The sequence below is a fragment of the Lissotriton vulgaris genome, chromosome 1_1 (genome assembly GCF_964263255.1).
Source record: "Lissotriton vulgaris chromosome 1_1, aLisVul1.2, whole genome shotgun sequence".
Classification (NCBI taxonomy): domain Eukaryota; kingdom Metazoa; phylum Chordata; class Amphibia; order Caudata; family Salamandridae; genus Lissotriton; species Lissotriton vulgaris.
The window spans coordinates 1176599257-1176621229 of NC_141685.1; the positions used below are offsets into that span (position 1 = coordinate 1176599257).

The following is a 21973-nucleotide window of genomic DNA, read 5'->3' on the forward strand; positions in this document are numbered from 1 at the left end:
CTTCCAGCTTCTCTCTGTTTTACCTTTGCAAGTAGAAGCTTCGCCTCCCGCTCTCGTAAAGCCTTGGGGTTCATCTTGAAGCAGGACCGACAATTCTTAACATCATGGTCCGAACCAAGACACCACAGACAAGCCTCATGCGGATCGGTGATCGACATCATTCGAGCACACGAACCACACGGCTTGAACCCCGTCTTCCTCGACGACATCCTCGACGAAGAAGAATCACTCAATAGAGAAACAGTTACACAAAATGGTAACAAGATACTCAAAGTATCGCAGAAGATCCCAGAAACCGTTAGCTTCGACGACGCGGAAAAAAGGGAACTGACATCACGCCGATGTGGGCCTTATGAGGAGTCGGTGACGTCAGACGGAGTCGCGCGCAGTGCCGTGCTCCTATGACGTCGTCCACGCCGGCGTGCTACGAAGAATTTTCCGAACGTTGCTGGCGCAAGGGGGATATTCACAAGGTGAGGAATCCACAAGGCAGATGTATCTATCAGAAACCCCATCACAAGGATTCAGTCCAAAAAGTAATGCCCCCAACCAGAGACACGATATACACGAGTGGTTCACAACGATCAGGGCACCTTCGTAGCACCGTCCGGTACCCTGAACGGAGCACCCCTTAACTTGGTGTTGTCCTCCCCCCCCAGCTCATTACGGCTGACTGCAACCCTGGCCGCCTCCGTGGGACTCCTGGCTTCCTAGCCCACGGGCCCCATCTTCTTGGGGGGTGACTTTAACATGGTCCCCTCTCCTGCGCTCGACACGACTGGTCACCCTTCCCATGGCAGACTGGCGCATGCGAAACACCTAACGGACTGGGCCGAATCCCTGGGTCTCTGCGATGCCTGGCGTGTGTTGCACCCGCGGACTAGACAGCTAACCCACACCTCAGCCACATACCACACGCACGCGCTTATTGACACCTTCTGTAGGAAGGTACCTCCTGACTATGGTTGCCCCCAACTTTTTGCCCTGTGTTTTAGCTGGTTTTTGACATAGTCGACCCGGGGCCCTGCCAATCAGGACCCCAGGCCTACTGCTCTCTCTGTAAAATGGATTCCATGTACCCTAGGTACATTTCCAATTGGTACTGGGCCACCTTATCAGACCCTGTAACTCAGGGCATAGGTGTACCCAGGGCCTACCAGGGGCTGAAGCATGTATTATGCCACCCCTGGCTGGCCTCCTAAATTTGACACAACTGGCTGCATGACAGCTGGGGCAAAGTCGTGTAATCACCCTTTGCTGTAGATATAGTATACCTATATCTAACCCTAAAAATGGACACACAGATTCCTATCAGTAACTCCTATGGCAGGCCTTAACAATCCTGAAGGCAGAGTGCTTGGAATCGTGTGAGATGGTGCTCTGGCATGAGCTGAGCCTGTCTGCAGCTTGCGGAACCAAGTCCTAATAGCTGTTCCATGATATCGCATACCATATACTCTTAAGTGCATTATAATTCTCGCGGTTAAATGCTATCTTTGGTATTGCTTTATCAAAACATGTCGAGTAAGGTGTCATACGAATTGGAATACTAACCCCTCGCCAATTCTGGCGACGGGGTTAGCATTCCACCCTTCTAGAGGGACACGACATGTATGTAACTGTGAACCCCGGTTAAAGTTAAACGAAGCCTCAGCTCCACAAAATGGATGCTGCCACCACAGACACGAGTCTGACCCCCTGCAGCTGGGAGTCCTTCCAGCGAGGGGAGCCTGGACAAAGGGTTTCCTGTCAAGGGCGGTGCTAGCACCGTCCCAGACAGGGTTTTGTGTATCCTGGGTAGGCAGGGCTTTACAGGAAGGTGACTGCTGAGTGGCACCCCGGTGCTCACTACGCATAGGCCGGTCAGAACCAGTTCCAGGGGCACACCAGCCCCTGGCCTGGGGGAAGTCCGGCATGGGAGAGGGGTGTAAGCACCCCCCTCCTAGTCCCACCCATAGGCAGGACCTAGTCCCGGGTCAGCCCCCTTTCTTAGTATAAAGATAGGAGCGGGCCCCCTGTTCAAATTAGATCATCTTTGGAATCAAGACACGACTTTCTGCGAAAGACATCAAGATTTCCTTCTTCAAGATTCTCCCTTGTGGCTAAGGAGTAGTCACCCTGCATCAAGCGGGCACCATCCTAAGAACACTGCGGTCTGCTGCAAGTCCTTCCTCAGGAATCTGACGACCCAGCTCGACGAGACCCGGCTTCCCTGGCACCTCTGACCTCTACTCACCTCTACAGCCAAGCTGAGAACTGTGAGTGCGACGAGACCTCGAGGGACCGACGATCGCCAAGACTGCACGACTTCTTTGCAACAAGCCCACCGTGTGCTCCACTGGTGAGTGCTTTGGGGTCCGAGAAGCCCCAACCCTGAGCAGCTCCAGCACCGAAGATCAACCCTCCAGCATCTCCACGATCTGCGTGGGGCCCTTCTGCTTTTGCCTGCTCACCGCGCTGTGTGGCTACTAGCCGGCTGGCTTGTGGCCTTCTTCACGACGCCCGACGACATCACTGCTGCTGGTCTGGTTGCTCCAGACTGGCCCTTGCTTCCTTGCAACAGAGAAGCACCCCGGACCCTCCTGGTCCACTCCAGAAGCCATTTTGAGTCCACCGCGTGGGCTTGAATTTGCCAAGGCTTTGTTGCCCAATCCTGGGTCCAGCGACGCCGACAGCTTCATCCATCGTGGGACAGCTCGCTCCTCCATCCTGTTCGCCGACAACGCCTCCTGGTCCGTGAGATCTGCAGAGCACAGCGTCACCCACTCACCTAGTCGAGGTGACTACCATCCGGTGCCCTCCTGGTGCCACCTGACTACTGGCTAGTAGTCCCGAACTTGGTCCCCTCTGCTTTCAGGTGTCATCTCTCTTCGATCCAGGCTTGGATCCATCGAACTCTCTTCACTGGTCGCCTGCCAGCAACTTCTTTCTTCCAGGCTCCTGGTCCGTCTACGAGGATTCCCGACGTCTTTTGAGACCTATGCAGCTGCAGCCCCTGGGCTAGGTAACTTCGGCATTTCGGTGCCCCAGCATAGCCTCACTATCCAAGGGTCAGAATCCACTTTCGTTTTCCTCCTACCAGGTCGGGTCCGCCCGAGAACACTAACTCTGTGAAATCTAGCTACCATAGACTTTGTCCCGCATCACGCGTGAGAGTGCACACTCTGCACCCGAGTCCCCTAGGCCTCCTAGAAGTAATCTGAAGATTCTATAGTCAAGACCTAGCGATTCCAAAGCCTATTAGTACTGTACTTACCTGCTAGTAATTTCGCATTCCACTTTCAGAGTATATGGTTTTCCGTGCCCCTCGGGCATTTGTATATACTGTGCTAACTTAAGTATTTTCGTAAGAGTTTTGTTTTGTGCTTAGGACCCTGTCCTCATAAAGAGTACAGGGCTGTTGTGATTCTTAATAAATATCTTGTTTATTTTCATAACACTTGTGTGGTGTCCTTTCACTTGGTTTTCCAGGGGTATATGTGTGGTATAACAGCTGGCTTAACACGCCCTCTCGAGTCTTTAGCCTTAGACTGCTCGTATCCACGCTACTAGGATAGCTGGTCTATAAGGTTGACTTACAACCAATCATCAATAAGGGTTGCTGGACTGATACATAGTGTTCACTAGAATAGTGAGCACTGCCTATCAGGCCACCTTCTCACACCTTCTACATTTCCTCGACCGACTGCCTCTTGCAGCAGGAAGTCGCTATCCTCCCTAGGGGTATATCGGACCATTTCCCGGTGCTACTCACTGTGGGCACCCCACCTCCATGCGTCAGACATGGAGAATGAACGTGTGGTTTCTCCAGGATAAAGAATTCCGCGAGGTGGTGGGCCAGGAGCTAAAATAATACTTCCAGACAAGTGAAGGGTCGGTGTCGTCTCCGGGCATCTTGTGGGAGGCCGGTAAGGCGATACGCGGGGTTGCCAAGGGGCAACTCAAAACCCAGCGGCGTGCACAGCTGGAACAACTCACCTCATGTGAAGCACAGGCCCTGAGCCTCGAGCGACCCACCGCCCTGAACCCAGACACCTCCGAAGTGAGGCTCCATGCCCACATTCGGTAGGAGATTCGCCAATTGTCGCTGGATGTGGCCAAGCTTCTCTGGCGCTCGTCTGTCGTCGGGGTGTATGGATAGGGAGACAAGACAGTTCTCTCCTCCACAGACTAGTCACCTACCCCAGAGCGAATCGCTTAATTCAAGAAATGGCGGATCAGGATGGCTCGGTGCATCATTTCCTGGCCGACATGGCCCAGGCCTTTGCGATGTACTACCGTCCGCTCTATACAACCAGGACTCTCTCCCTTACCCTTACAGACCTGTTGGAGACTGGAGCCTGTCGCCTCCCTCGATTGGACTTTGTTGCCCGGGGCGATCTGGACCGTCCTATCACCCCTACAGAAATTGGTAACGCTGTGAGAAGTTGGCCTGATATATAATGTTCACTATTCTAGTGAGCACTCTGTATCAGTCCAAACAACCCTTATTGATGATTGGTTGTAAGTCAACCTTATAGACCAGATATCCTAGTAGCATGTACAAGAGCAGTCTTTAGGCTAAACTCTAGAGGGCGTGTTAAGCCAGCTGTTATACCATCACATATACCCCTTGAACACCAAGTGAAAGGACACCACACAAGTTGTTATGAAAATAAAAGGATATTTATTTAGAACAGCTCCTCTGTTGGAGGGGAGCAAGGGCCAGTCTGGAGCAACCAGACCAGCGGTGTTGTCGAGGTGCGTCGTCAGGAGGGCCACAAGCCAGCAGGCCAGTAGCCAGACAACGCGGTGAGCAGCAAAAAGCAGAAGGGCCCCACGCAGATCTCGTGGATGCTGGGGGTCTGGACTTCGGTGCTGGAGCTGCTCAGGGTTAGGGCTTCTCAAACCCCAAAGCACTCACTCGAGGATCCCTCGGCGGTCGTGCTGGGCAAGCTTCGTGCAGTCTTGAAGATGGCCGGTCCCTCGAGGTCTCGTCACACCCATGAATCTCAGCTGGGCTGATGATGCAGGTAGAGGTCAGAGGTGCCAGGGAAGCCGGTTCTCGTCGAGCTGGGCAGTCTTGATCCGGAGGAGAGATTTACAGCAAACGCGATGCTTGGATGGTGCCTGCGGGTGCAGGGTGACTTCTCCTTAGTCACAAGGGAGAAATCTTGAGAATAAGTCTTGAGTTCCTTTCGTAGAAAGTAGTTTCAGGATTCAAAGATGATCTAATTTGAGAAAGGGGGCCCGCTCCTATCTTTATACTAAGGAAAGGGGCTGGCACGCGACTAGGTCCTGCCCATGGGTGGGACCAGGAAGGGGGGTGGTTACACCCCTCTCCCATGCCGGACTTTCCCCAGCTCAGGGGCTGGTGTGCCCCTGGAACTGGTTCAAGCCGGCCTATGCATAGTGAGCACAGGGGTGCCACTTGCAGTCACCTTCCTATTCAGCCCTGCCTACACAGGATACACAAAACCCTGTCTGGGATGGTGCTAGCACCGCCCCTGACAGGAAACCCTTTATCCAAGCTCTCCTCGCTGGAAGGACTCCCAGCAGCAGGAGGTCAGACTTGTGTCTGTGGTGGCAGCATCCATTTTGTGATGCTGAGGCTTGAGTTAACTTTAACCGGGGTTCACAGTTACATACATGTCGTGTCCCTCTAGAAGGGTGGAATGCTAACCCCGTCGCCAGAATTGGCGAGGGGTTAGTATTCCAATTCGTATGACACCTTACTCGACATGTTTTGATAAAGCGATACCAAAGTTGGCAAATAACCGCGAGGATTATAAGGCACTTAAGAGTATATGGTACGCGTTATCATGGAACAGCCATTAGGACTTGGTTCCGCAAACTGCAAACGGGCTCAGCTCATGCCAGGGCACCATCTCACATAATTCCAAGCACTCTGCCTTCAGGATTGTTAAGGCCTGCCGTAGGAGTGACTGATAGGAATATATGTGTCAATTTTAGGGTTAGATATAGGTATACTATATCTAAAGCAAAGGGTGACTACACCACCTTGCCCCAGCTGTCGTGCAGCCAGTTGTGTCAGATTTAGATGGCCAGCCAGGGGTGGCATAATACATGCTGCAGCCCCTGGTCGGCCCTGGGTACACCTATGCCCTGAGTTACAGGGTCTGATAAGGTGGCCCAGTACCAATTGGTAAATGCACCTAAGGTACACGTGTCAATTTAGTGAGAGAACAGCTAGGCTGTGGAACTGATTAGCAGGCCCACAGCCAGGGAAGTCGTAAACCAGTGAAGCAAAAAGCTAAAATCTGGGGTGATCATAGGATTGCAGACCCTACTCTCCTACAAACGCGATTACCCTCGTCTCGAGGAGCACAGGAGCACAGGAGCACCGGAGTATTCTCGTTACCTCACCCACAGGAAGCGGGTGCATAGGTGCCAAAGTGTGTCAGGTTTCGTCGCTGAATCCTATGGAGCCTTGAGAAAAGATGCTGCAGGCGACCAGGAGAGAAGAGTCCGGTTGAATCCAAGGGCGGATCGAGGATGAAGAGTACCTGAAAGCAGAGGGGACAGAGTCTGGGTCACTAGCCAGTGACCAGGAAGGAACCAGGCGATGTCCGGTTGCGATCAGGTGATGTCGGAAAGCTGGTCTCCGCTGCCACGTGGACCAGGAAGGATCGAGGACGACCAGGAGGTAGGCACTGACTGTCCCACGAAGGCTCTAGCTGTCAGCGGTGTCGGTTCTCGAATCGGAGTCAACAGGCCGTGGCAAATTCAACCCACGCAGGACTCGAAGAAGGCTTCTGGATCGAACCGGGAAGGTCTGATGGGCTGCTCCTTTTCAGGGGAGCAATGGCCAGTCTGGAGCAACCAGACCAGCAGTTTAAAGTCGAAGGTTCGTCCTCACAGAGACCACTAGCCAACGGGCAAGTGACAGGACAACGCGTCGAGCAGGAAAAATGCAAAAGGACCCCACGCAGCACTCGGTGAGTGTGGAGGGGTGATCTTCGGTGCAAGAGCTGCTCGGGGCTGGGGGTTCTCAATCCCCAATGCACAGCTTCGAGGGTGCCTCGGGAGCTGCACAAGAAGCACTTCGCTGGCTTTCCAAGATGGCCGGTCCCACGTCTCACATCGCTTCCACGGGTCTCAGCTTTGCTGTGGATCGGCTGTTGGATGTCTGTAAGTCCGGTTCTTGACGGTCTCTGTCGTTCGAGCTCTGGCGGGAGCAACAACAAAGAAAACCTTTGAGCGCTGATGGTGCCTGCTTGTGCAGGGTGGTCACTCCTTGACCACAAGGGAGATTCTTCAGTCTTCTACGTCGAGTAGGATGTCGAAGGGTTCAGAGTTTCGTTTTAAAGTTTCAGTCAGGATGATCTAATGCTTCATGGCACAGCCCCAACCTTTATTCAAAATCAAGGGGCTGGATATCCGGCTAGGTCCCTCCTATGGGTGGGACCCAGGAAGGGGGTGGTTACACCCCTTTCCCTTTATCCAGTTACGCGCCAGAGCTGGGGCTGGAGTGCCCCAGCACCGGTTTGAACTGGGCTTTGCCTGGGACACCTTGTGTGCCCCAGGCAGTGTCTAGTTTCATTCAGCCCTCCCTGCCCCAATCCACTACCTCCTGTCTGGGGTGGTGTAACACCTCCGTGTGACAGGAAACCTTTTGTCCCGGCCTCCCCTGCCGGAGTTTCAGTCAGCAGCAGGACGCCAGACTGGTCTCTGTGGCAGCAGCATCCATTTTGTGATGCAGAGGCTCTGGTTAGATTTAACCGCGTTTAAGCAAAGTAACATGTCTTCTCCCTGTAGAAGGGTGGAATGCTATCCCCGTCGCCAGGACTGGCGAGGGGTAGTATTCCAAAGCGTATGACACCTTACACAACATGTTTTGATAAAGCCAAACCAAAGATAGCATTCAACCGCGAGGTTCATAATGCACTTAAGAGCATATGATATGGCAATATCCCAGAACAGCTATAAGGACATGGTTCCGAAAGCTGCAGACAGGCTCAGCTCATGCTAGAGCACCACCTCACATAAAACCAAGCACTCTGCCTCCAGGATTGTTAAGGCCTTCCGTAGGAGTGACTTATAGGTGTATATGTGACCAGATATAGGTTTAGACATAGGTATACTATATCTAAGCAAGGGGTGATTACGCCACCTTGTCCCAGCAGAGTGATCAGCCAGTTGTGTCAGTTTGGATGGCCAGCCAGGGGTGGCAAAAGATATGCTGCAGCACCTGGTAGGCCTTGGATGCACCTATGAACTGGGTACCTATAGTACTCTGTACAGGGGCTCATAAGGTGACCCAATATCCAATTAGGTATGTACCTAGGGTACATGGAGTCCATTTTAAAGAGAGCAGATAGTTGGCCTGGGATCCTGCTAACCAGGGCCACAGGCTAAGTCAAAAACCAGCTAAACACTAGGCAAAAAAATCTGGGGTAACCATAGTCAGGTATCCACCTTCCTACATTACACGACATGTTTTAATAAAGCCAAACCAAAGTTAGCATTCAACCGCGAGGATGATAATGCACTTAAGAATATATGGTATGGCTATATCATAGAACAGCTATAAGGACATGGTTCCGAAAGCTGCAGACAGGCTCAGCTCATGCTAGAGCACCATCTCACATAAAACTAAGCACTCTGCCTTCAGGATTGTTAAGGTCTGCCATAGGAGTGACTTATAGGTGTATATGCGTCTATATATAAGGTTAGATATATGTATAATATAAAGCAAAGGGTGATTATACCACCTTGCCCCAGCTGAGTGATCAGCCAGTTGTGTCAATTTGGATGGCCAGCCAGGGGTGGCATAATACATGCTGCAGCCCCTGGTAGGCCTTGGATGCACCTATGCCCTTGGTACCTATAGTACACTGTACAGGGAATCATAAGGTGACCCAACATCCAAATGGAGATGTACCTAAAGTACATGGAGTCCATTTTACAGAGAGAGCAGATAGTTGGCCTGGGATCCTGCTAATCAGGGCCCCAGGCTAAGTCGAAAACCAGCTAGACACTAGGCAAAAAATCTGGGGTAACCATAGTTAGGTATCCACCTTCCTACACAACCCCCCCAAACGAAAGGAGATAAGGCTATCCTTGACCAGGTTAGCCTATATTGCCTAAGTGGCCATATAAGGAAGTACCTGCACTAGCATGGTTACCCCCTATCTCATGGTCCACTAAGCAATCCCTTACCCTAAGGGTATCATAGGGTCTCCACCATAGGGAATCTCTACCTGTGGTGTGTTATGGCAAAGTAAAAGGCTGGTGTTAAGATGGAGTACTGAAGTAAGGCTCGTCTAATGTAGGGCTCAGCTTCCTCCAATCATCTTCCACCATATAAGCCTTTATTTCCTTGACTGAGTTGCACTGTGCTCTCAGGGTCAACCTCTGGCTACCTAAAGCTGGAGGCTGGGTCCCTTTTGTTGGCTTACTGGAGGGACAGGTCAGGTTTGGGGCCTTTGGGTCCCAGGGTTGGCTGTGCCCAACAGAATCTATCTGGGGGAGGTTCCTAACTAAGTGTAAGGGAGATCCCTCAGGAGTTTTTGAAATGTTCACCTTGCTAGGGATGCTAGCTTTGGTGCCCCTAATCTGCTGATGGGGTGGTTTCTGTGGACAGGGGGGCCTTTGGGGTCTACCACTGGCCTCCCTTACCTCTGCAGCCCTGGGCTGGCTGAGGCAGGGTAGAGAGGGGCAGGTTACCTGCTCCAGACTGGGTCCCACCTTGGAAGGGTCCACTGACATCAGAGGCTCTGCCAGGCTAGGCCTGACTACCTCTGGGGCAGTTCCTTCACAAGGGGTAGGGTCAGTTCCCTAAGGAGGCTGACTCTCACCTAATGTCTGGTGGGAGGAAGACTTTTCTTCCTCCCCAATGCTCTGTTTGAGTGGAGTGATCCATAGTTTCAGGCTTCACAGCACTAAAATCTGTTTGAGTTTGGGCTGTGACCATCACAGCCCTACCAACCTTTTCAGGAAGGAACTCAGTTTGGGTGTGGGCTGTGGCCATCACAGCCCTGCCAACCTTTTCAGGTAAGTCTGCCTGAGCTTGGGCTGTGACCATCACAGCCCTTTCAACCTCTTTAGGAAGGAATTCTGCTTGGGCTGGGGCTGTGGCCACCACAGCCCCAATAACCTCTTTTGGAAGGCCTACCATTTGGTAATGGGTTTCTTGTTCTACCTCAGCCCAGGCTGAGATCTCAAGATCATTCCCCAGTAGACTATCAACAGGCAAGTTTGCAGACACTGCCACTCTCTTGGGGCCAGTGACATCTCCGCAGCTGAGATTTACTACTGCCATGGGATGATCTTTCTGCACTCCATCAATGTTGATCACCTGATAGGTGAACCCAGGTAAAAGTTGTCCTGAGGAAACTAGACTGTCAGTCACCATAGTGATGCTAGCCCCTGTATCTCTGTAGGCTTCAACTTTCTGGCCATTGATGTGGGGCTCCTGTCTGTACTTGCCCAAAGTGTTGGGACAAGCAGTGAAATTGGCAAACCCCATGCCATTTTCACAGACAAGAGTAGCTAGTTCAGAGGACCTGGTTAGGCCAGAGTCCACAAGAGCTCCCAAAGTAAACCCATCCAAATTCTTGGGGGCACTCCCACCACCTGGGGGATTACTACTAATAGTAACAGGAGGTCTGGGAGTATTACTTGGGGGAATGTTTTCCTTATTGTTGGCCCTTGGGTACCTGCTGTCAGTCTTCCAGTGGCCAGGCTGTTTACAGACATGGCAATAAGGCTTCTTTTGGTTAGATGAAGTGTTTTGGGACCCACCCCCACCATTGGAGTTTTGGGGCCCTGTGGAGGACTTGTCTTTTGATTTATCCCCACCTTTCTCTTGAGGCTTGGTAGAATCTTTCATCTAGTCACCACCCTGATTTTTAGGCCTAATCCTGGTGCTGACCAGTTTGTCTGCCCTCTTACCCAATTCTTGTGGAGAGGTCAGATCAGAGTCCACCAGGTGATGGTGTAGAAGCTGGTTTTGACAATTACTAAGGATCTGCTCCCTCATAATCAAATTATACAACCTTGTAAAGTCCTATACTTTGCTGCCCAATAACCAGCCCTCCAGAGCCTTAGTAGCACAATCTACAAAATCAGTCCAGTCCTGAGTCTGTGTCATCTGGGTATCCCTGAACAACAACCTATATTGCTCAGTGGTTAAGCCAAACCCATCAATTAGAGCACTCTTCAGGGCTGAGTAGTTTTTAGCATCCTCATCACTAACTGTGAGGAGCTTATCTCTACCTTTTTCTGAAAAGGAGAGCCACAAGATTGCTGCCCACTGACTTTGGGGTACGTGCTGTACTTTGCAAGCCCTCTCCAAAGCAGTTATCCATTTGTGGATGTCATCCCCATCTTTGTAGGGGGGCACAATCTTACTTAGGTTTTTATTATCAAATGACCGATCTTTATCTTTAGGGATATTGCTGCCACCAGTGGAATCTAATCCACGTAACTTTTGCTCTCTTGCATGAGCAAGCTTCTCTTTGGCTAGGGCAAGTTCCTCTCTCTCAATCCTGAGATTGACTTTCCTCATCCTAGCCTGGTGCTCTCTTCTCCGAGGAGAAGTCATTCCTCTCTGAACAGAGTTCGGAGAGCCCCTTGAAGCATTAGAGTGGAGAGATTCCCTAGAGTGGGATCTTTACCTCCTATACCTCTGGTTAAGTCTACTTATAGGTCTGTATGGGGCTGCCCCATTCTCAGCCCCATGTAGGCTTAGGTTAGCCTGGCTAAGTCTTCTAACTAGGACCTGGCTGTCTACCTCTTCCTCAGACTCTTCCTCCTCCACCTCTTCCTCATCTTCTATGACAGTAGGGTCAGGGGCATCATCTGTGGAGGGTAGGCCCTCATCTGCATTACCTGAAGGGCCTTGGTTAGACCTTTTTGAACATCAAATCCTTTTAGGAGTTCTATCAGGTGCTGAAGGGTAGAGTCAGAACCCTGTTTCAACCTCCTTGTGGTACACAAGTGTCTCAACTCATGGAAGTTGAGTGCATCATATCTAGAAGGTGCCCTTGGAGGGTCACTTCCCACAGGGAGAGACACATTAGGCTCTGCTGTGGTAGACATGATCTAGTGAGGTGTGGTGTGTGCACCTACCTACACTAAGTGTTTCCTACTAAACCTCTCTAGGAGTTGTGGTCAGGGTGTGCTAGGCCCTTTGGTCTACAACAACTAAGTTCAGTAGAACTTAAGTATTATAAGTCTTGTTATAGGTACCTATAGGTACCTAATGTGATCTTTCAAATGATATCTCATAGATTACAATTGCTAAAACAACAGCAAGCTCTTATCCCAACCACTGCACACCAATGTGAGAAGTTGGCCTGATATGTGATGTCCACTATTCTAGTGGGCACCCTGTATCAGTCCAAACAACCCTTATGGTGATGGTTGTAAAATCAACCTTATAGACCAGCTATCCTAGTGGTAGCATGGACAAAGCAGTCTTAGGCTAAAACTTCAGAGAGCATGTGAAGGCAGCTGTTTTACCATATGTAACCCCTTTAATACCAAATGAAAGGACACCACACAGGTTCTATATAAAATATATATGTATTTATTACTAACACAACCCCTCTGAACTCTTTGTGAGGTCAGAGGCACAAGCACATAACAAGATACTTAATTATCATACAATAAGTTGTACAATATATAGTAGGGCCCTAGGGGCACGTAAAACCATATATAAAATTAGTTGTTGGACCCGGCCTTTTCTGGCAGGTTCACCCCGAAACTTTTTGATTTTGCCTAGCCTGTTTCTGTAACCTGGTGTTTGTGATTTTAGGTCTCTGCGCACTTTTTCACTGTGGTCCAGTGTAAAGTGCGTGCGCTCTCTGGGTGTGTGGTGAGAGTGACCTGCCCTCCCATAGGAATGCATGGGGAATATGTGTGACCATGGTAGTTCCTGAAGTGTGGGGAGTGCAGGGTTGAGTTTGGTATGTGCGAACTCGTGAGATTGAATGCTACGCGATGATGTATGCGGCATTATTGTGTGGAAGTGCCACTTCTAGAAGTTGGTGTACCTGTGCATTGAAGGTGCTGGCTTGTGATTGGCTGGAGCTGGCTGGTGAGCCTGGCTTCAGGAGTCTGGATGGGTCTGCCCCGGTGGTGAGTGGAGAGATTAGCATGCTGATGTGAGGGAGGGGTGCACCTGGGACCTGAATAGGGCTGGGCTTTCCCCACACGATGCTGGCTCCGCCCCCTGTGGTGCGACTGATGACCCTGGCCTGACTAGTGAATGGGAGGGGTGGCTGAGATCATCAAGAGTGCTCCCAAACCAGCTGCGCCTGGTTTTGCCCCCACCCTGCACCTTTAGACAAGGGATTGTGCTGTATAAAAAGGGTGCTGTGACACCCTGAAGATGTTCTTGTTTTTGACTGGAATCAACCAGGGGCGGTGCTGCTGGGGCCCAGCGGAAGCCTTGCCTCCCTGGGCCCTGCCCAGCCCCTGGACTGCTGATGGACCTAAATGCCTGGAGGATCTTTTTGCAGGGGGTCCCCTTTGCTCCACTTTGCCCTCAGGACCTTTTTTTCCCCCTTGAATCCTGAGTTGCTGGGACCCTTCTTGATGGAGGGGTCATCCCTGGGTACTTTTGGGGCTGTCCGTGGCCCCAGCGCTATGTGAGCGCTTTATTTTTGGGCAGAGCGCTGTTGGTTTCCCTCGAAGGGAAGCGCTCCTGCCCTTTTGTGCCCAGAGTGCGCAGGTGCCCACCCTGCGTCTTTATTTGCCTTTTGTAGTTTTTTCACGGATGCCCACCCCGTTTCCGATGTATTTGATGCTGCGAGGGTGCCCACCCCTCGTTGTGCCCCAGAATTGCTGCTGCAGCCCGGCCGCGGCCGCCCCGGAAGTCAGTCGAGTCAGCCTGTGACGGGGGCGGGCCGCAGCATGACCGGAAGCTGTGCGGCGTAGGAGAGAAGGAAAATATGGCGCCGGTTCCAGCAGGGCTCCCGTGTGCTGGAGAGAGTCCTGCTGGTGCACAATAAAGCCACGGGTTCCGAGAGGGGGCCCGGGTGAAGAGGCGGCTGGTCGGCAGGGCTCCCGTGAGCGGAGGGAGCCCTGCAGCGTCTGAATGTGCTCCCAGTGAAGAGCGGTGCAGCAGATCTCCGCGAGGCTCTCAGGAGTGAGAGCCCCGCCCGCTGCCACCGCCGAGTGAAGTGCTGTGTGACCGAGAAGAGTGAGGCCGGTCCCGCAGCAGAAAGAGGAGCCGCGCCGTGACCCACGGGAGAGCAGCCCGGTGAGTTAGTGCTGAGCCGGGGGACATGAGGGCATTTCTGTTTCTGCTCCACGAGGGAGCAGATGGATTTTGGTGGTGCCAGTGCAGGCACCAAGTCCGAGCGGCCCCGTATGCCAAGTGGGCCGCTCCTACAATGGGCATGTTGGTTTCAGAGCTTGCGGGCTCCAATGAGGCCCACAGTGATTCTAGAGCCCACAAGGCTCCCTGGGGGCATGTTTGTTTCCGAGACGTGAAGGCTTCAACGTGACCTTATATCTAGACACATATACACCTATAAGTCACTCCTATGGCAGGCCTTAACAATCCTGGAGGCAGAGTGCTTGGTTTTATGTGAGGTGGTGCTCTAGCATGAGCTGAGCCTATCTGCAGCTTTCGGAACCATATCCTTATAGCTGTTCTAGGATATTGCCATACCATATACTATTAATTGCATTATAATCCTCGCGGTTAAATGCTAACTATGGTTTGGCTTTATCATAACATGTCGAGTAAGGTGTCATCCGATTTGGAAAACTACCCCCTCGCCAGTCCTGGCGAAGGTGTTGCATTCCACCCTTCTAGAGGGAGCAAAGGGTGATTACACCACCTTGCCCCAGCTGAGTGATCAGCCAGTTGTGTCAATTTGGATGGCCAGCCAGGAGTGGCATAATACATGCTGCAGCACCTGGTAGGCCTTGGATGCACCTATGCCCTGGGTACCTATAGTACACTGTACAGGGGCTCATAAGGTGACCCAACATCCAATTGGAGATGTACCTAAAGTACACGGAGTCCATTTTACAGTGAGAGCAGATAGCCTGGGGCCCTGATTAACAGGATCCCAGGCCAACTAAATACTAGGCAAAAAAATCTGGGGTAACCATAGTCAGGTATCCACCTTCCTACACACATACTCTACATAGACTGTAGACATGGTGGTCAGTGTACAGAAATTTGGAGTGCCACTGAGGACAGTAATAAAAGAGTGTCTATTCCATTACTGGTTACACATTCTCATTAGCGAAACAATACCGTGGGATATGTCATTTATTGGTTATGATGAAAAGCACCTATTATGTTGTGGTTTTACTTTATGTGGAATCAGTCTGGTCTTGTTCACGTTTGTTGAGATTGAATGATGACAAGGCCATAATACTATGTGCAGAAACAGAATGATCTTGCATAAACTAATGTACCCGGGTAAACTAGACAGCTTATTATACAAGGTTTGCTTAAGGACACTACTTGCAACATGCATTGGCTTACTTGCCCAGCAACAGACTGCGTTACCATACCATATATAGATGAGACGAAGGGTCTAACTCCGATTGGTTACTGCATTTCTTTTACTTGGAAAATCCCCACTGTCACAATCACTGGACATGGGAGCACCACAACTCTGCACGCACTATTAGCTTCTTCTGATTAGGTCTGTACCAAATAATTGTGTAACCTGTACAGTCTGGTGATGAACGCCTGATGTATTAGTTGATAATTCTGAAGAAATTCTAATGTACTATAATTTTATTGGTCACGTGCCAAAACACAGTTTTGTGGCTTACAGAAATTAAAGGCCATGCTGAATTTCTGCAAATTGGACACTAGTTTATCAAGCCTACGTTCTCCTTGTACATGTAGAGTAGACTTTCTTTACATGTTAACTCTGAAGTAGTCGGTCTTATTTTATGTAGGTTTCTACAACATATTTTTGGGGAACAAATTAGATCTTGGTGCTTATTGCCGGGAGGTTTATAGCTAGCTCACCTTGCTCAACGCCGATACTGCTGAAAACCAGCGGTGGCATGCGAATAGACCTAACTACCTGGCCTTGCTTGCTTTCGATATGCTGATAAAAAAGCAGACTTCTATGTAAAAGGAAGGACATGCCCTAGAATTACAGCAATAAGAAAAGTACAAATCTGACTAGTAGAGAAACTGATAGCACTAACATACAAAGTTGACCTCCTGGGGATCCTGGACGAAAGAGGTGACACTAGTGAATGACAGGCCTTGATAGGTATGGCTACCATAATTGTGAAAAGGGATACTACATGTAGATGGAACTCTCCAACCCCCCCTACAATACTGGAGTGGTGCCCAGCAATGGATTGGTGTGCTACACATAAAAAACCCACTTACAAGGCATGGGGTTGTCCTCAAACACCATACCATCTGGGACAGATGGGGGGATTATTAACCACTTAACCACGGCGGCAATTCCGCTGTGGTTCAGCGCAGTGGATGGGGCTGCGTCGGCCAACGGACGTGCGTAGCACTACGAAGTTAGTGCACGTGTTTGCCGTTGGCCGACAGAAGCAGGCAAGGGGTTAACGGCTGATGGGCAATTGATGTGGTGTTTATTAGATGGAAGTCCAGGCTGTCACTAACAGTAACAAACACATTGTCTGCATTAGATACTTACTACCTGTACTTGGTTTCAATACAAACAATAACATTATTTTTTTAAAACACCAATGTAGGTTGCTTAACATGCCGCATTTTAACAAGGTGTAAGGTACTTAATGCACCTGATAACTACCCGGTGTGCTAAATACCAACCAACTCATAATTTAGAACCCTTCACAAAAGGGTTTTCACAGGAGTCGAAAAATATGGATCCATTCATAATCAGGCCCTAGGTCTTCACCCCGAAGATGTTTTATTATATGCCTCAAAATACTACAATAGAATGACATTTTTGTTAAATATTTTACAGTATAGAAAGAATCGCAGACATGAGACAACAGCCTCCAGCATAGGCTGAAAGAAAAATCATACTCTCATTTGCTCTATAATTACCTGTAAAATGGTCCTTAGTGTTTGTTGCAACTCTAAATTTTGGCTTGTCAGTCCAGATGCCTGACTGGATAGGTTGTGCAGCAAATCAGCAAACAATTTCACAGCCTGTTAAAAAATATAAAGTAAAAATGTGGAAAAGCATGTAAGGAATGACCAGTACAAACAACAAATATGGTGCACTATACTGAAATGGTGCCGTAGGAAGGAGTAGGTAGTGCCTTTCACCTAGATGATGATCTTCCCATAGAAGACTACATAGGTGATGCATGACAGATAGGGCAGCACAGTATTCCAACTCCTCAATACATTTCAAGTAAAAAAAAAAATACTACTTGCATTGTGAAGGAAAGGTGGCCTTCTTTCCTAGAGAGGCTAATGAACAGCATGAGCAAAAATTAAGCAAAAAAACTCAGTAAAGAAAATAAAAAACAAGAGTTCCACCCCAAATTAGTTAACAAGGAAAAAATGTAATATGAAAAAAAAGTACAAAAATAAATGAAATCGTATGCACGGCTTAAATATTATAGCAAACACTAATTGGACTAACAATAGGAATAAACAGTAATATCATCCACACTGATCAGATTTGTTTCTCATCGTCTACCAAAAGGGAGAAGTGCAATTCATTTTTGGCACTAGAAAGAAGTGATGCCTAGAGCACCTGGTTTAGGAGAGAGAAATGCTTTTAGGAAGGATGCATTTATGGAGTAAATGTTTGTTTCTCTTGCTGTGGAATTAGCCCACTCAAAACAAATGTTGTGACCAAAAACATCCTTAACCCCCTCTATGCTCATGAAAGAGCGGTGCCGTCATAAGCCACGGTGGGAGTGTGCTCATGATGGAACTGCTCCGTCATGGCACCCACCCATGGGGGAAGCGCTGGCACTCCCTCCCTGGGCAGTCAAACAACTTCCCACAAAGTGGGATGGCAGCGGAGAGTTTCCGCTGCCTCCCCCGACCCCCCCATGGGAATCCCAGGACGTCAGCACGCGCCGAAGTTATCAGAAGCCCATGACGCTCTGGTAGCCATTTGCTTCCAGGCCTACGATGGAGGAGGGTAGGTTTCCTTGCTCGGGGGCGCAGGTTCCTCCTTGCACAGAGGCATCGGAGCATCTGAACCAATCAAACACTCACACCCAGTCAACAGATCTGAGTTTAATCCATCCTGGATGAAGACAGCTGTAATGCCAGAAACCAGTTCTAGGAAGCTTGAATCCGGTCCAGGGAAGGCATGGCTTGGCAGTTTGGGCTGGACTGTTCCCATGAGGCACAGGGTCAGACTGATTTGCATATGGCCATGTCTGAACTGGGGTGGCAGAGTGGGCTAAAGATTGGTGATGGATTAAACCCAGGTCTGTTGACTGGGTGTGAGTGTTTGATTGGTTCAGATGCTTCGTCCATCACCACTCCCTTTTGTACCGCATCTCATTATCGTAGTTCGCTCTGTCTTGGATTACTATCCGACCTCCCTTGTCGGCAGGTTTTAAAATGATAGAGCTGTCATTGCTTGAGAGCTTCTCTCTGGTGATATTAATGATGCTTGATGCAAATGATTCTGAGACCTGCCCAATTTAATAACTCTCATGAAGATAAACAAATGATTGTATATGTTAAAACATGATTTTCCATATGTTACAATATGTATATAATGCATTCTTTTAAATATTGCACACAGTTCTAGTTCAGGTTCGGGCATTTGTATAGCGCACTGCTCACCCAGAGGGTCTCAAGGCGCTTGGGGATGTAGTTCATTATTTGTCGAATAGCCAGGATTTAAGTTCTTTCCTGAAGGAGATGTGATTTTGATTACGGCGGAGGTGGGTGGGGAGTGAGTTCCAGGTCTTGGCAGCAAGGAAGGAGAAGGATCTGACACCCATGGTGGATTTTCGGATGCACGGGACAGCGGCGAGGGCTTGATTGGACGATCTTAGTTGGCGGGTGGGTTTGTGGAAGGACAGTCGTGTGTTGAGGCATTCGGGTCCTAGATTGTAGAGGACCTTGTGTGCGTGGGTGAGAAGGCGGAATGTGATTCTTTTGTTGACGGGAAGCCAGTGGAGGTCTTTTAGGTGTCCGGTGATGTGATCTTGGCGAGGGATGTCTAATATGAGTCTTGCTGATGCGTTTTGGATGCGTTGGAGTTTTTTCTGTAATTTTGCTGTGATTCCGGCGTATAGTGTGTTACCATAATCCAGTCGACTCATGACCAGTGCGTGGCTGACAGTCTTTCTTGTCTCGAGGGGGATCCAACGGAAGATCTTTTTGAGGATGCGAAGTACGTTGAAGCAGGATGATGAGACTGCATTGACTTGTCTGGACATCGAGAGAGGAGTCTAGGATGAAGCCAAGGTTACGTGCATGGTCTGTGGGTGTGGGTGCTGTGCCCAGAGCGGAAGGCCACCAAGAGCCGTCCCAGGCGGAGGGGGAAGATCCTAGGATGAGCACCTCCGTTTTGTCTGAGTTGAGTTTTAGGCGGCTATGTTTCATCCATTCGGCTACTTCTTTCATGCCTTCGTGAAGATTGGTTTTGGCGGTGTTAGGGTCTTTGGTGAGGGAAAGGATTAACTGGGTGTCGTCGGCGTAAGAGATGATATTAAGGTTGTGTTGACGCGCGATGGAGGCGAGTGGACTCATGTAAACGTTGGAGAGTGGGACTGAGTGAAGATCCTTGTGGTACGCTACAGCTGACTTCAGTGGCCTCAGAGTTGAATGGGGGAAGTCGGACTCTGAGTTCTCCCAGCGAGGAATGAGGTGATCCAGTCCAAGGCTTTTCCTTGTATGCCGATGTTGCTGAGGCGTTGTATAAGGGTGCTGTGGCAGACTGTGTCGAAAGCGGCTGAGAGGTCGAGTAGAATGAGGGCCACTGTTTCACCGTTGTCCAGTAGTGTTCGGATGTCGTCAGTCGCTGCAATGAGGGCCGTTTCGGTGCTGTGTTTGGCTCGAAACCCGGATTGAGATGGATCGAGGGAGTTGTTGGATTCAAGGAAGGCGGCGAGCTGGTTGTTGACGACTTTCTCGATGACTTTGGCCGGGAATGGGAGGAGGGATATGGGTCGGTAGTTTTTAAGTTCAGAGGGGTCTGCTGTGGGTTTCTTCAGAAGGGCGCAATATAAGCCACATCTCAATTTCCCCGTCTTTTGAATGAAAAACCCGGTCTTTTTTCTTCTATCTTCCGCCGATTCACCCACATAAACGGCAATCAACACTGTTGCCTGCCGTGAATACCGGTTCACGCTGGTTTCTCCAGTACGTAATCCCGCAGTCACTTGCTGTCATCGAACCATTTGCAGAAAGGAAGACGCGTAGCGGCAGCACGCGTCCTTCACAGATTAATTCAGTAGGTAAACTCAATCTGCACCCGAGCATAGAACCCCCAATACATGTCCAAGCGTCCAGCTAACTTTCTCTGGGTCAATTTGGAATATTAGGATGTTCCCCAACATGACGCTCCGCTTTTTACGCATTGCCCAGCGCACGCTGTTTGTACATCCTCACGATTTCAACAGACCAGCTATGTATTTGCACTGCGCGTATCCCACACAGCGCATTGGATGACTGGAAAGGATAGAATGCCTCAACGGGGTCACATCAGGCATCTGTTATCAGTCTCCTACAATATTCTCAGATGTTACAGATTTAGTCTTGATAGCCATTACCAACACTGTACTTTACATATTATTACAGATAACAGACAGCTGGGACATATCCTGTTCCTGCTTTTAATGCTATGTCTCTGCTCCATCACCAAACCTTGATGACTCAGCACAGGTAAGGCATTCCCTCCACTTAGGATATGTGGCCACATGTACCCGTATCCACTATGACACTGATAGAGTACTGCTCTTTTACAGATACCATCTCCTTCGCTTTACTTGCTCTGCCTCATCCAGTGTTGCCAGCCCTCATCCCTCCCCTTCCCTCACACGGAGTTAAGCATCTGCACGTTCTGCCATTACCATGACCAGCAGCACTGCTAGTTTGGCTATTTCTTATCCCCTATCTTTACCTTTATTCCTTTCGCACTTGACCAGTGTTTTTCACTCCACCCATGTGGCTGAGCACACTAATTTGATCTGTATTCCATTTAAACCCCCCCTTTTTTTTGGGCCATCCAACGGTTCATTCGCCAACAGTGATCCTACTGGACTATAGCTTACGCCACTCCTCTTAAATTGCAGATGTCATTAGGTCCTGAAGAGACCCTGTATTTTTGGAAGAGTGGAAATGCCATCGACTTTAAGGAAAACAAATCATTAGCTCAGCACTGACTATGGTTTACAGTCTTGTAAAAAACTGTCGAAAGCATAAAATGGTCGTTTTTTTCAGAATAATGGAAACCATACCATAAACGGTCAATTGTCACTTCAATTTCCTGTTTTGGTTCCAATTTTGCACTGGGTACACTAAGCACTATTGTGTATGTATATTTGTCGAAGTATTTGCATAAACTATAAATACGCAACTACCGTGTACTCAGCTACCTTTGTCATATAGTTACTGCTTACCTATACAGACCCTCCAGTTTATCGCGATTTACGTCAAAAATCCCGAAATCGGCAGATTACCGCGATAATAGCCATATTGGCCGCGATATTTACAAAAAAGTGTCTCTACCGGGAGACAGCAAAACAAACAATGCCTTTTATTGGCTGTATACACGCTGAACTACTCTCCAGAATATCTGCTAATTACAGGAAATTACTAATTTCATGCCAGTACGTGGTACAGCAGTGAGGCTCAAAGTACAATTATAGCATTCAGGCACATTTAATCAAATGTGAAAAACAAGAGGAAATATTTAAAACAATAACAGACGATAGATCAAGCACTTTGAATGTCAATGTACAAAAACGTCTGAGATACGATCGTATAAAAAAGCTTTAACTAAAAGGGTGCTTGTCAATGTCAATTACATTCATGCATAGTCATAGCTGAAATGGACACTAAGTAGCAGAGTTATTTGAGAAAAATCTACTTAGGGCCACC

The 21973-nt window shown here is 49.3% G+C and overlaps 1 protein-coding gene across 2 annotated transcripts in view; it reads right to left on the minus strand.

Moving 5' to 3' along the window:
• Nucleotides 1-21973, minus strand: part of FIRRM (FIGNL1 interacting regulator of recombination and mitosis) — a 3285109-nt gene that overhangs the window by 2853357 nt on the left and 409779 nt on the right. For both annotated transcript variants that reach the window (XM_086964357.1, XM_086964349.1), the window contains one exon: nt 16991-17095. In XM_086964357.1, coding sequence (XP_086820483.1) covers nt 16991-17095 — 105 coding nt within the window. The remainder of the gene's footprint in view (nt 1-16990; nt 17096-21973) is intronic.